Genomic DNA, 15,713 nt, shown 5'->3' on the forward strand with positions numbered 1-15,713 from the left:
TGGCCCTAGGGCACGTTCAGACGTGGCGGAATTTTTCCGCTGCAAATGTTGGTGCAGATTTGGGGCAATTACGCAACGAATCTGCACCAACATTTGCATATTTGACAGGTAATTCAGACGTTACAGATATCACAGCGGACTTGCCACAGATTTAAATTTTTGCATTGCAGAGGCTGAAATCCGCAGTGAAATTTCACTTCTTCTCCGCAACGTCATGTGCATGCTGCGGAGGGAAAATTCTGCACCGCAGCCTGATTTCCACACAGTTATTTTCTGCAACGTCTGAACTAACTTTCCTAAAAATGTATAGAAACAAATGTAAAAAACGGCTGCTGCAGAATTACACTGCGGACTGTCCACAGCGGAATTCAACAGCAATTCCGCCACGTGTGAATGTGCCCCTAGTGTCCTAACGTACTGAAACACCAGCCTCAGAAGCAAAGGAGCACCGTGAGGATTTTGGGGCCTCCTTTTTTTTTTAGAATATATTTTAAGCACCATGTCAGGTTTGAAGAGGTCTTGTGGTGCCAAAACAGTGGAAACACCCCAGAAGTTAGCCCATTTTGGAAACTACACCCCCAGGGAATTTATCTAGGGGTTTTGTTAGCATTTTGACCACACAGGTTTTTCACTAAATATGTTGGAATTAGTCTGTAAAAATGAAAATCTACTTTTTTTCTGAAAAAACATAGACATTTTTAAAATTTACAAGGATTAAAGAAGAAAATGCACCCCAACATTTGTAAAGCAATTTCTCCTGATATTGCAATATCCCATATGTGGTAATAAACTGCTGATTGGACCCATGGTAGCACTATTTGGATTTTGGAGCACAGATTTTGCTGGAATGGTTTTCGGTGCCATGTCGCGTTTGCAACGCCCTGGAGGGACCAAAACAGTGGAATCGCCGTAAAAGTGATCCCATTTTGGAAACAACACCCCTCCAGGAATTTTTCTAGGGGTATAGTGAGCATTTAGACTCCACAGGTCTTTTGCAGAATTAATTAGAATTAGGCCGTGAAAATGAATATCATTATTTTTTCCACTTTTCACTAGGGATAAAGGAGAAAAAACGGCCCAACATTTGTAAAGGAATTTCTCCCAAGTACGGAAATACTCCACATGTGGTCATGCATTTTTTTTTCGTTAGAAATTAATGAACCCTTTCAGGACTGATCCATTTTTTGCTTTCTTATTTTAGTTTTTCACTCTCTGCGTTTTTATTGACACCATTTAAAGTACCATTAAATGAACTGGGAAACTGAAAAAAAATTCTTTGCTGGCTGAAATTTTGGGGGGTTTCGTTTTTACGGCTTTCGCTGTGCGGTAAAATGTAAAACTTTACTTTATTCTGCGGCTCAATACAATTACGGTGATACCAAATTCATATAGTTTTTTTTATTTTTTACTACACTATTGTTCAAAAGTTTAGGGTCACTTAGAAATTTCCTTATTTTTGCAAGAAAAGCACAGTTTTTTTCAATGAAGATAACATTAAATTAATCAGAAATACACTCTATACATTGTTAATGTGCTAAATGACTATTCTAGCTGCAAACGTCTGGTTTTTAATGCAATATCTACATAGGTGTATAGAGGCCCATTTCCAGCAACCATCACTCCAGTGTTCTAATGGTACATTGTGTTTGCTAACTGTGTTAGAAGGCTAATGGATGATTAGAAAACACTTGAAAACCCTTGTGCAATTATGTTAGCACCGCTGTAAACAGTTTTGCTGTTTAGAGGAGCTATAAAACTGACCTTCCTTTGAGCTAGTTGACAATCTGGAGCATTACATTTGTGGGTTCGATTAAACTCTCAAAATGGCTAGAAAAAGAGAGCTTTCATGTGAAACTCGACAGTCTATTCTTGTTCTTAGAAATGAAGGCTATTCCATGCGAGAAATTGCCAAGAAACTGAAGATTTCCTACAACGGTGTGTACTACTCCCTTCAGAGGACAGCACAAACAGGCTCTAACCAGAGTAGAAAGAGAAGTGGGAGGCCCCGCTGCACAACTGAGCAACAAGACAAGTACATTAGAGTCTCTAGTTTGAGAAATAGACGCCTCACAGGTCCTCAACTGGCAGCTTCATTAAATAGTACCCGCATAACGCCAGTGTCAACGTCCACAGTGAAGAGGCGACTCCGGGATGCTGGCCTTCAGGGCAGAGTGGCAAAGAAAAAGCCATATCTGAGACTGGTTAATAAAAGGAAAAAGATTAATATGGGCAAAAGCACACAGACATTGGACAGAGGAAGATTGGAAAAAAGTGTTATGGACAGACGAATCGAAGTTTGAGGTATTTGGATCACACAGAAGAACATTTGTGAGACCCAGAACAACTGAAAAGATGCTGGAAGAGTGCCTGACGCCATCTGTTAAGCATGGTGGAGGTAATGTGATGGTCTGGGGTTGCTTTGGTGCTGGTAAAGTGGGAGATTTGTACAAGGTAAAAGGGATTTTGAATAAGGAAGGCTATCACTCCATTTTGCAACGCCATGCCATACCCTGTGGACAGCGCTTGATTGGAGCCAATTTCATCATACAACAGGACAATGACCCAAAGCACACCTCCAAATTATGCAAGAACTATTTAGGGAAGAAGCAGGCAGCTGGTATTCTATCTGCAATGGAGTGGCCAGCGCAGTCACCAGATCTCAACCCCATAGAGCTGTTGTGGGAGCAGCTTGACCGTATGGTAGGCAAGAAGTGCCCATCAAGCCAATCCAACTTGTGGGAGGGCCTTCTGGAAGCATGGGGTGAAATTTCTCCCGATTACCTCAGCAAATTAACAGCTAGAATGCCAAAGGTCTGCAATGCTGTAATTGCTGCAAATGGAGCATTCTTTGACGAAAGCAAAGTTTGAAGGAGAAAATTATTATCTGAAATAAAAATCATTATTTCTAACCTTGTCAATGTCTTGACTATATTTTCTAGTCATTTTGCAACTCATTTGATAAATATAAGTGTGAGTTTTCATGGAAAACACAAAATTGTCTGGGTGACCCCAAACTTTTGAACGGTAGTGTACTTTTACAAAGAAAAATCTATTTGTTAAAATAAAAAATTGTTTTGTTTCACCACATTCTGAGAGCCGTAACTTTTTTGATTGAGCGGTATCAGGGCTTATTTTTTGCGGGATGAGCTGTGGTTTTTATTGGTACTATTTGGTACATAAGAAGTGATCAAAAAGTTGTATTCCATTTTTTTGGGAGCTAAGGTGACAAAAAAACAGCGATTTTGGTGGTTTAAATTATTTATTTTATTTTTTACGGTGTTCATCGTGCGAGTTAAATAATGGTATATTGTAATAGTTCGGACTTTTACGGACGTAGCGATACCAATTTTGTTGTGTTTTTTTTACATTACTTTAGAAGAAAAATGGGAAAAGTTTTTTATTTGAACTTTAAAAAAAAAAAAATTCTCACTACTAATAACTTTAATTCTTTTACACATTTTATTAGTCCCCCTAGGGGACTTGAACCAGTGATGATTGGATCACTGGTACAATACACTGCAATACTAATGTATTGCAGTATATTGTTATTTTTACAGGCTTCTGTAACAGCACGACCGCTCCTCCAGACAATGCGCTTTAAACTTTTTGACCTCAATTCTATCTTGGTTTCATTAGACCACAGAATCTTGTTTTTCACAGTCTGAGAGTCCTTTAGGTGCTTTGGTGCAAACTCCAGGCATGTCTTTTACTAAGGAGAGACTTCTTTCTGACCACTCTGCCATAAAGCCCAGATTAGTGGAGTGCTGCAGTGATGGTTGACGTTCTGGAAGTTTCTCCCATCTGCACACAGGATCTTTGGAACTCAGCCTAGAGTGACCATTGGGTTCTTGGTCTTACCAAGGCCCTTCTTCCCCGATTACTTTGTTTGGTGGGGTGACCAGCCCTAGGAAGAGTCCTGGTTGTTACAAACTTTTTCCATTTAAGAATTATGGAGGCCACTGTGCTCTTGGGAACAGAATTTTATTTGTACTCTTCTCCAGATCTGTGCCTCCACGCAATCCTGTCTCCGAGCTCTACAGGCAGTTCTTTCCTCCTCATGACTTGGTTTTTGCTCTGATATGCATGGTAAGCTGTGAGACCTTATAAAGACAGGGGTGTGTATTTCCAAATCATGTTCAATCAAATTAATTTCAAACAGGTGGTCTCCAATCAAGGAGTAGAAACATTTCAAAGATGATCTAGAGAAATGGGAGACCCCCAGAGCTGAATTTCAAGTGTCCTAGCAAAGGGTCTAATCACTTATGTCAATACGAAAATTTTGTTTTTCATTTTTAATAAATTTGCAAACATTTCTAAAATTCTGTTTTCATTTTGTCATTATGGGGTATTAAGTGCAGAATGATGGGGGAAAACAAGGTTTTTTTTTATTTTAGCACAAGGCCTCAACATAACAAAATGTAAAAAGAGTGAAAGGGTCTGAAGACTTTCCGAATGCTCTGTAAATAAAATTTTAGTCTTGTCTGGGGTATGAAATAATTTAGGGGTCTTGTTGAGGGTCTAAATTAATTTAAGGGTCTGGTTCTCGGTTTGAATAAATTTAGGTGGGGTTTAGGGTAAAAAATAAGTTTGGCATCTTGTTGCATGTAATGTGGGCGAAGTGGAAGGAGGAGGAAAAGATTTTATCCACGCGTGCCGAGGCAGTGGGAGAATGTAGAGCCTGCAGAAAACAGAAGCAGCAGCCTGAACTGCACCTTGGTAAGTGACTGTGCTCTACACAGCTAGCAGCTTCAGTGCAATGACTTTTTTTTATGTTGGCCCCCACTACACCTCCACAAAGCCCTATGCACAATTCTGTCTCCCCCACAAAGCCCTCAGGTTGCATCTCCCCCTTGGATTGCCCAAGCTCAATAGAATTGCTAGCCTAAGCTACATGGTACAGAGAGGTAGAGGATAGTAAAAAGAACTCTGATGCATATATATATATATATATATATATATATATATATATATATGAATTTACGTCTCTATTTTATTATTTAAAAAATTTTTTATGAGGATTTATTCTTTCACATAAAAGGTTGTCCTTCAATTCATGTTTTTTTCCTTCAAAATAAAGAAAACTTCTATCATCCTGTGCAAATTCTTGGCCCATATTCTTTACTCACTGTATTAGTGATGTACTTTTGAATAAACACCACCTGTGATGACATTTCTAACACTATCTTAGCTTTCAAGAGTTACACAAATTGAGATGTAGATTTTTTTTCTTAAATGTTTGATTTTTTTTATTTTCTATGCGACTATCCACATAAAAAAATAAAATATTTAAATATTACAGTTTTCACACTGGCCACTAGAGTTGTACCAAAGAGCTGCAGCTCATTTGTCAGCTTTTCTGTATATACATTCATAGGATAAGGAACAGAATTCGTTTTTATGCTTAACACATTTTTCAAGAATCATTAAGAATGTTTTTTAATAGTCTATGTCATTATCTATATTGAAACATAATCCTAAAATCTTGAAGTTTTCACTCTGGCCACTGAGCCTCACAATAGGCTGACCCTTCCTGTTCTGTGGAGATCACTTCTCAGCAGTCATCTCATTATCATCACAGGCAGGATTACAGTGAAAGGTAACACCTATATATAGATAATACAGGATCCACCATTGACAATAGGTTAAGGACACAGCTTTCCTCCTATCCCTTCCTGCACAATGACCTCTGCACAGGTCACAGAGCATGCCTAGAAAACGCTCCCATAGGAGTCAATCGGTCAACTCCTGATCAAAGGTTCTTATGATGCATGTGGCTGCTGTAAAGCATATCTCTGAATGCTGTTAACAGCAGCTAAGGCAAGATGGCTGCCCCCATAATTATGTACAGAACATAAAAAATCTGCAATCAAAAAATAAAAACAGATTCGAAAAACAGAATGTATGTCACTATCTGGTTTTAATTAGTAAAACTAATATTGGGGATACATTCCCTTTAACGAAAATGCTATATTATATTACTGTAAGACTAGATAAGGTAGGATTGCAACACTATTCAAACAGATGAGGCTCCGTATACATCTCCCCGTGTCTCTGGGGGAGGGGTTGTACTCCGTCACTTCCTGGAAACTCTAAAAATCGATGACATTTCTCTGTCAATTGGCTCCCCTTCATTTCAGCAGCCAATAAGTGCACACACTCTGCTGTACTGACTACACATGAAGTACAGGGAGAAAGTGGATGTTTCCAATATGGCTACCCTCAGGGAAGGTTTTACAAGTAACAAAAAAAGAAATAGCAACAATATTTAAATAAAGGACCAAACCCCTTATTTATCATCTATATACCTTATCTATTTAATGAAACTAAAATGAAATACATGACATATTCCCTTTAAGACTCCAAAATAATAAAGTAAAAGATGGTCTAATATTTTTTAAAAGCCGTTTAACAAAGATGGCCTCAAATATGCACAAATTAACTGTTCCACAAAGCAAAGCATTTCGATAATGACATTTTCATTGTTTTTTAAATAAATATATACAGGTTTCACCTTTGACAATGTTCATAACTTACCTACAAAGCACCAGACAGCAAATCGGATCCATGTAATTGATGACAATTTCAGCATTAGATAAATGTTGACTAGCATGGCAAATGCAGGAACAAATGGGACACATGGTGCCATGTAAGGCAATTTTTTGGGGTTCTCCGGTTGTTGCAGGATAACAAAAATCAAAGCTACGATCAACAGTACCATCAAAACGACCAACAGGACAGCCCACCACACCTGGTCATAAACATAATCTGCCCCAAATATTATAAAAGAGCAGAAGATAAATATCAAGAGGAAAAGAAGCATGACACAGACGGTCACTGTGCGACCTGTGGCAAGTGTTGGTCGATCCATTTTTCCAGGTAAGCCAAGTCGTATTCTCATTGTATAATATCGTGGACCTATAAATTTCTTCAATTTGAAAAGATAAATGTTTTCAGACCCATCTGCCTCTATGCCCGATGTCATGTCAACTGTACCATAGTTTGGATGGTTAACATTGTAGTTGGATTTATCAGATTTACCAATGAGCATTTCATTGTCTCCAAGAGATGGTAGATTCTTTGCCCCACATGTGTTTGTGGCTGGACTACTGAATTCCTCTCCATCGCTCATAGGAGAACAAATTTCTTTCTCACAATCAGCAATGATTCCTTCTTTCTTTTTGGTATGCTCTTCAGACAAAAATTTAACAAAACCATCAATGTCGCTCTCAGGCTGGTAACGCAATAACAAGACACACACAGATACGAGGGTGTAAGCTAAAAGAGTTCCAATAGACATCATTTCTATTAGATCGCGAAGACTGACCAGTAAAGACAGCAGGGCTGCGAGAAATCCAGAGACAATACAAGCCACAACTGGGGTCTCTGTGTAAGAGCTGACATGGGATAAAAACCTACAAATAAAACAAGAATATTTATATCATAAGAATGCATTCATTGTGAGCAAACAAGCTTTGTAATTGAGAAAAACTTTACTAACCTGAATAACAACCCATCACCAGCCATTGCATATATGACTCTGGGCATAGGGAACAAAGAACCAAACAGGCTAACAGTGAGCCCAGCTACAGATCCGATGGCCACAATAAATTTAGCAACATAGAATCCATGTGCTACAAACATCTCCATCAGTGGTGATTCTGTATCAATCATATTGTACGGGACCATTAATGTTAATATAACGCTTACCTAAAAAGACAAATAGCAATATGTTTACAGAAAAAAAGTATAACCCATCATGTATTAGTGTGCCAAATTTCCTAACATGAACAACACTTGGATGTCACAATAAAATCCTTTTTGCTACTAATGCACCAAACCAAATTAAAAATGTAACTTTTCTTTACAGTATTTCCATTAAAATTGGTTCGGAATTGCCAAATTGTGTAGGGGACCACTATAAAAATAACAGTTCCTAGTTCGGTTAATCATTTATACCATTAGTCTGTATTATTTCCTGCTTGTAGCATAACATACGTGTGGTCAATGTTAATGTTGCAACAATGTATTAATTCAAGTGGTAATTTATTGTTGCAGCTGCTTGACCCTGTGCCTTCTCTATCCTATCTATATTTGGAATTGGTGCTAGGTATCTGCAGACTGCCAGCATCCTAGAACTTACTAGGGAAACCAAACAATGTTGCTTATCTCTCTGAATTTATAACCTCCCATTGCATTATTCCCTATTTTCAAGTCATTATTCCAGCCTCTAGACATCCACATCCACTCAGAACCCGGTAAGTTCCCACGTTATCGGCTGCGTCATTGTAGGTATAACGGCCGCGGTCGTGGACAGTCGCCTCCTATTACATGCTGAAGGCCGCGACCGCAGACCACTCTCCTGTGGCAGACGTTTCCTTCCTCGAAAACGTCAGCACATCCGGCCACTCTGCACTCTAGTGTCTGCTAGAGGGCGTGCGCTCGTTCCCAGCCTTAAAGGCCCAGCGCGCACATATGTAATTAATTAATTATTCCCAGATAACCCTGGACTATAAAAAGTGCCATGCCCTTTCACTCCTTGTCTGAGCGTTGTTGTGTATTCCCTTGTTAGTCTTGCAAATGATCCCTTAGTCGTATCCTGTTCCCAGTGTTGCCATGCCCTGTAACCTGTCTCCTATATCCCGTGCTGTGTTTGTTCCTGAGACTTTTCTAGTGTTGGAGTCGCGTTGTGTCGTTTGCTATGCCTGCTGTTATACACCACATCCGATGTCACCTGCCACGCCTGCTGTCACACACCATGTCTGGTGTCACCTGCCACGTCAAGTCTCGTCTGTGCCAAAGCTTCTGCTACTGTCTTGACTATCTCAGGTACCCTTGTGCTAAGAACTTTGTATAGACTTTGTATGGACTTTGACTTAGCCAGCTGCCACTCTGCTACGGCGGAGCGGCCTAGTGGGTCCACATACCCCTAAATCGTGACAGTCACATACCCCTAGATCGTGACAGTAGGCATGCGCTATAAGCAAAACCTGTGAGAGATTAAGTCTGAAACCTTGCTTATAGAGCATGCCTACAATGAGTTAGCCGATGACAAGATCATTTATTCAGAGAGACATTCAATGCCGGTGCCATTAGCCTCTAACCACTTGAGGACGCAGTTCATCGGTGAAACATGTCGGAGAGACTTTGTGTTTGATACTTTACTGTTTGGTTTCCCTAGTTAGTTCTATGGTGCTAGTGGCCTGCAGATTCCTAGCATCAGTTCTAAATATAGTTCGTCAGGATAGAGAAGGCACAGAGTCAAGCATCTAGAACAATAAATAACCACTTAAATCAATACGATGTTAGAACATTAACACTGACCACATGTATGTCATACTGCAAGAGAGAAATAATTCAGAATAATTGTATAAATAATTAACCTAACTAGAAGCCATTATTTTTAGTTTCAAAAGAAGCTTATTGCGTTTTCTGCAATAAAGGTAAGTAGTAAAATTCACTATGTCCAAAACGCTGCACAGGGGGAATGAAATGTTAGAATTGTTCAGTATGTCCTCGAACACTGAGGTCCAGGGTAGTACAAAACAACCTAACAATATAAACAAAATCAATGTGTAATCTTATATAGACATCCATATACAGACTATTACAAAGCATACAGATAAGCAAGAAAAGTATTTTATGAGCTGACCAGATGCATTAGGCCCGGGGAGTTATTCTGGTCTATCCAGGGTTGCCAGGTGATCAGTAATTGTCCAGATAATTTTTCATAAACCATCACTGTATTAATTCTCTCCTATACTAATTCAAAGGATAAGTGTTGGGATTTTGAACTTGCTGCAATTTGTATCCTAGCTGCCATGCAAATAGATAGGGAAAGGCTATGCTGTTGGTTACGCAGGGCAGAGGGTTTATCCCCTAGAAGACTGAAAGATTTTGGAAAAAAAATTCCCTATAGTAGTGCTAACCAGATCATTTACTTTCGACCAGAAACTCGGGTCCTACTTGTCTCTGAAATGTAGTGTCTCTGAAACGTAGGATCCCCCTGTACTCGATCACATCTAAGTTATGAACTTAGATGTGATAGTTAATAGCTCGATCCCTGCTTCCACTGAACCCGTCAGTCCCGAGGACCTGACAGATACAGGTTTTAGCTCTTGATACAGCTGCTCTGTATACAGGATACAAAGCAGCTGTATCTCAAAATGTAAAAAGAATACAATTTAGGAAGTAGCACCAATTACACCGATGCACAAATTTATTAAAAAGAAAAAAAACGAAGTCAACGGTGTACATAGCCTTTAAGATTAGTATATACCCTGCACTCACGCAAGTGTTGTTCAGTTAAGGTTACACCCTGCACTTACCACAAAAGGGTCATCTGTTTGTGTCTAATATGTACATTTTCTAGCATCACATTGATAAGTAGCTTAGTCTTTTATAAAATGATGATGGATAGTGTTAGATTGTGTATGGAGAAAAGTTTTATTGCTCTCAGTGAGAGAAATAAAATAGCAGTCTTGCAGATATGAAACCTTTAAAGGAACAGTGTCACCCAAATTTTTTTTTTTATATCAGTTTGATGTTAGGGTTTTATTAAAAACGTTTATATTTATTTGTGTGTTTGTGTGTTACTTTTTTCTATTTTTACACTTTTTCTTCCCTATGGGGGCTGCCATTTTTTTTCCATTTCTGTGTGTGTCGATTAACGACACATACAGACATGGAATACGGCAGCTCCAGTCCCATAGGGAATGCGAACGGGGCCCATTCCATCCACTATGGTGTACGCCGTGTGTGTGGGAACGGCGCATGCGCCGCTCCCACACAGTCCAATTTGAAATGCGTGCTGTCCGGCGCCATTTTCCTGTGGACCGGAAGTCGCGGCCGGACAGTAAGATTACTACTTCCGGTCGCGGCTTCCGGACTTGTGCACATGGAGCAGCGGCAGCAGACGTAGGCGGACGGACCGGAGGGAGCGGCGGCGACTGGAGCAGGTAAGTGATTTCTGTGTATGTAAGTGTTATACTGTGTGTTTACTAGTGTATATAAACCTTCTACACTGTGTGTTAGCTCAAAAAATGGCGACACACAGTGTAGGAGGTTAGACCGTTCAAACCCCTCGTTTCTCCCGGCACTAGCCAGGATAAAGGAGGGGGGGATTCTGAGAGCTCACTAGAGCGAGGGATTTTTTCCCAATTTTGCAGCATAAAGCAATGTGGTTGCTTTACCACATGCAATGCTGCAATTTTGGGAATTGCTCCATCTAGTGACCAGTGCTGGGAAATATTATAAATTGAATCCAATTTATAATATTTCCTGACAAGTAAAAAAAAAAAAAAAAATTAGAACAATGTTTAATCACCCACACACTAATTGTTTAACTAAAAAACAAACAAACATGTTTTGCTGGCAACACATTCCCTTTAAATGGCTAAGAATATTAAATTATGTTAAACAGCAAGCTTTCGAGACAACTTAGGTCTTTTCATCAGGCATGGTATCATTAAGAGACCTAAGTTTTCGCAAAAGCTTGCTGTTTAACAACATTTACTTTGTTAGCCTTTTAAAGGTTTCATATCTGCAAGACTGCTATTTTGTTTCTCTTACTGAGAGCAATAAAACTTTTTTCAACTGGCTAAGGCCCTCTTCGCATTGCCTCCATGAACTACGTATACGATAAACGTGTCCATAAGGCTCCATTAGCCTGCTTTTGGCCTCTGTCGGGCTGGAATATATCAGCATACTTTTATTTATTTATTTTGAAGGATGGAATAGCGTAATAGACTACGTTATTCCATGCTGAGGATCCTACAAAAAAACTTAAATTGCGCGGTATGCTTTTTTTTTAACACGGGATCCTATTCGTCAAAGGTATACGTTAAACGTATACTTCAGGTAGCTTCAGTAACATTACTGTCCATATATGTCAGGTATATCACTGGAGCTTCCTATACAGCCGCTCTGGCCATGGATTCTGGCCCTGGGAAAGCTCTTGTCGTTACTGTCCATATATATATACGGACAGAGACGTCAGAAGCTTCCCCATTGTCAGAGTCCCCTGGCAGAGTAAATCTTGATCCTTCCTCTGTCCGGAGACTCCGGCCCTGGGGAAGCTCCTGAAGTCAGTGTCCATACACGGACAGTGATATCAGGAGCTTCCACAATGCCGGAGTCCAGAGGGCTGAGCGATTCTTGATCCTTTCTTTGCCCGAGGACCAGCGCCTTGGAAGTTCTGACTCCGACCCTGGGGAAACTCCTGACATTGCTGTCCATGTCAGAGTCCTCGGGTGACATATCCCCCTGTATGCCATACAGTGGGATACGTTGCAGCCTTCCCTTGGAGATATACATCAGGAGTCCTCCCAAAGCATACCTCCGACGGTAGGTGAAAACATTATGTGAAAAGGGCCTAACAAGGTACAAAACCTTTTCTTTTGATTGACACCATTGACAAGAGGAAATCTAACACCAAGTTGTCAATTTGTTCATACCTTTCCAGTAGAAATAATAGAGGAACTGCACAACACAGTGGTCTAAGAAAAGATGCTCCAGCATTGTTATTTCATGGGAAATGCATGTATTTACTAAAACAGACATGACTGGTGATCTGACAGATCCTCTTTAATGGGAAAATACTACTAGGTGTAGAGACCATGACTTAAATGTGGTGCAATGTTTTTTTACACTATTTAATTTGCTACAATATATATTATGTGTAGAAATGGCTGTAAGGCCTCATGCACACGAACATATTTTTTCCCTCCCGTAAATACTGGCGTAAATATGGTTCCTTGGTCACACGTATTCGACCCGTATTGCACCAGTATTTACGGACCCGTGCCCGTAAATACGGGTCCGGTGTCACCCATATTCCACCCGTATTTACGGGCACGTTTTCGCTGCAAAATTACACTGCAGTAATCGGCAGCCCTTCTCTCTATCAGTGCAGGATAGAGAGAAGGGACAGCCCTTTCCGCAGAAAAAAGAAATTCATACTTACCCGGCCGTTGTCTTGGTGACGCGCCCCTCTCTTGACATCCAGTCTGACCTCCCTGGATGACACGGCAGTCCATGTGACCGCTGCAGCCTGTGATTGGCCTGTGATTGGCTGCAGCGGTCACATGGGCTGAAACGCCATCCCAGGAGGCCGGACTGGAGGAAGAAGCAGCGAGTTCTGGGTAAGTATGAACGTCTTTTTTTTTTTTTTACAGGTTGATCTATATTGTGATCGGAAGTCACTGTCCAGGGTGCTGAAACAGTTACTGCAGATCGTTTAACTCTTTCAGCACCCTGGACAGTGACTATTTACTGACGTCGCCTAGCAAAGCTCCCGTAATTACGGGTGCACACAAGTAGTCACCCGTAATTAAGGGAGCCCCATAGACTTCTATGGGTCCTGCCTGTGCCGTAATTACGGCCTGAAATAGGACATGTTCTATATTTTTTAACGGCACGGGCACCTTCCCGTAAGCATACAGGGAGGTACCCGTGGCAAATAGAAGTCCATGGGCCCGTAAAAACGTGCCGTAATTACGGCCCGTAATTACGGGCGTTTTTACGTTCGTGTGCATGGGGCCTTACTAATATATAAACAGTGACTTGTGATTTAATTTCTGTGTCTAAATATGCTAGCAACAAGAAGGTGAATTGTGGCAGTTATCTATGTATGCTTATGTGAATGGTAATTTCAATCCACAGTATGTCCCTATTAAAACAATGAACGAACAGAAATGAGAAAAGGAAGTGTTGTCGTAACTTAACCACAGTACAGATCCTGCAGGCTTTGGGCCTGTAAATTTAAGCAATGATAACTCAGCACAGAAGATATACCATTTGTGTTGTTTACATTTGTCATATACCTTTCAACTACAGTTATTTAGATATAACCATAGATGGGAACAATAACATGACTGTGTAATATGGATTATAAATCAGGATCACTTACGGATACATATGCTGTTAGACAGGTGATCAAGGAAGCAGTTATGGCATATGGAATGGAAGTATTGGGACTCTTAGCTTCTTCCCCTGTAGTTGCTATGATGTCAAACCCAATGAAAGCATAGAAGCAGGTGGCTGCACCCTTCAGTACCTACAGAATGTAAATAGACAAAATAAGTAAATTATTTTTAGGTTTCTATTCAATAACAAAACAAACAGACTAAATTATGGGAAATGAAGGTATCTGTAGTGACTTGAAAACTCCAATCACAAGAAGATCTTCCCACATCAGTTTTAAAGGATGCCCGCATACATAATGATTTATTTTGGGATGCCTGTTGCATTAGTAAGATCAATAAACCTGCTTCCTACGATTCAAGTTTTATTTTAAGAAATCATTGAAAACTAGGTAGGGCTCTGTTCACACCGTTCAGAGACTTTGTCAACAGCTACATCCCATTTAATGGCAAGAATAGCGCAGCATACAGTGCTATTCTTGCCATTAAAATGACAAACACCACAACAGAACCCCTGATAGACCCCACTGTAAGTCAATGGGGTCTATCGGGCACTGTTGATATTGATTGTACACCGGATTCGAAGGAGAATCAATGTATCACTTATAAACTGAAACCCCAAGCAGATACGAACAGAGCCTTAAAAGAACTTTACTAAACACTATTTTTTGTGTTTTCAGTGTAGGTGGTCATAGACATTTGATGGTGGATTCAGCCAAAATTGGTAACCTACACTTATCATATGATGTTTATGGTTAACCACAGACATTACAATTTCATTAGATTCCACCAAAGTTGGTAAGCTCTTTCATGAAATATTTCATTTTCATGGCTTGAGCTGCTATCTAGGTTGAACTTGAGCAGGCTGAAATTGGGGTGGCAAAGCCTGTGTAAAGTAGCAGAGGGGTGAGGGACGTACTAACAGCATCCAGAGAGAAGAGAAGCAGGATCTGTGATCATCCTCCTGTCCCTGTATGGCTTTACATGAACCCTGGGTGGGGTAAATGAAACTTTTGTTCATGTTATGACCCCCCCTATCAATTACCGCGCATATTTTCTCTGTGATTTTCACATTTAGGGGATCTCTTTTTCCACAGAAAAGGATTATAAAGAGATCACACCTCTGTGCCTAAGCAGGCAGTGTATTGACTTCACGACCTGGACGTTTATCAACATCCGGATCACAGCATCAAGAAAGTAGCACTAAACACTCGCATCACACACACAAACTTTACTATACTTTTATAAATTTTATACTGCTTCCATCGTGTCTGTAGCTTATCTTTAGTGTATAATCCTATGACTGCTTCTCTAGCAATATTCGTCACACTCATAACGATTACTAGAGAAGAAAGTCTAATAAACTGGACCACTGGAACAGATTTCTGTCAGTCAGAAATTACATTTTTACAAACTGACTGTCACCATAAAGAATAGTTTCCAACCAGTTCCACCAAAAAAACTTTACTAGTTAATGCATTAGATTAGGTATTTGCGATTATGAATTGGAGTTAGAGTTCCTATAGGGGGAAGGAAAATTATATACATATATAATCCCTTTTTAGACAGGCCTATAACATTCCCTCATCTGACTCCTTTCCTTGGCCCCATTAGTCATCAGAATAAGATTCCCTCACACTCCTTCTCTTCATGTCCGTCATACACGGATACTGGCTGGTGACCGGCTCATGCAGCTTTATGTGTACCACCCCATGTGTATAAAAGATGGCTGGACCATTGTACTGAACAAACACTGTTACACTTTGTGTCTCCCTTATTTCCTCATAGATTGTA

At 40.1% G+C, this 15,713-nt stretch overlaps 1 protein-coding gene across 3 annotated transcripts in view; it reads right to left on the reverse strand.

Annotated features, from left to right (window-relative positions):
* Positions 1–15,713, reverse strand: part of SLC7A14 (solute carrier family 7 member 14) — a 151,820-nt gene that overhangs the window by 9,158 nt on the left and 126,949 nt on the right. For all 3 annotated transcript variants that reach the window (XM_075861594.1, XM_075861593.1, XM_075861595.1), the window contains 3 exons: positions 13,907–14,053; positions 7,499–7,707; positions 6,535–7,412 (listed from right to left, as the gene is read on the reverse strand). In XM_075861594.1, coding sequence (XP_075717709.1) covers positions 6,535–7,412; positions 7,499–7,707; positions 13,907–14,053 — 1,234 coding nt within the window. The remainder of the gene's footprint in view (positions 1–6,534; positions 7,413–7,498; positions 7,708–13,906; positions 14,054–15,713) is intronic.

This window comes from Rhinoderma darwinii, chromosome 4 (genome assembly GCF_050947455.1).
Source record: "Rhinoderma darwinii isolate aRhiDar2 chromosome 4, aRhiDar2.hap1, whole genome shotgun sequence".
NCBI lineage: Eukaryota > Metazoa > Chordata > Amphibia > Anura > Rhinodermatidae > Rhinoderma > Rhinoderma darwinii.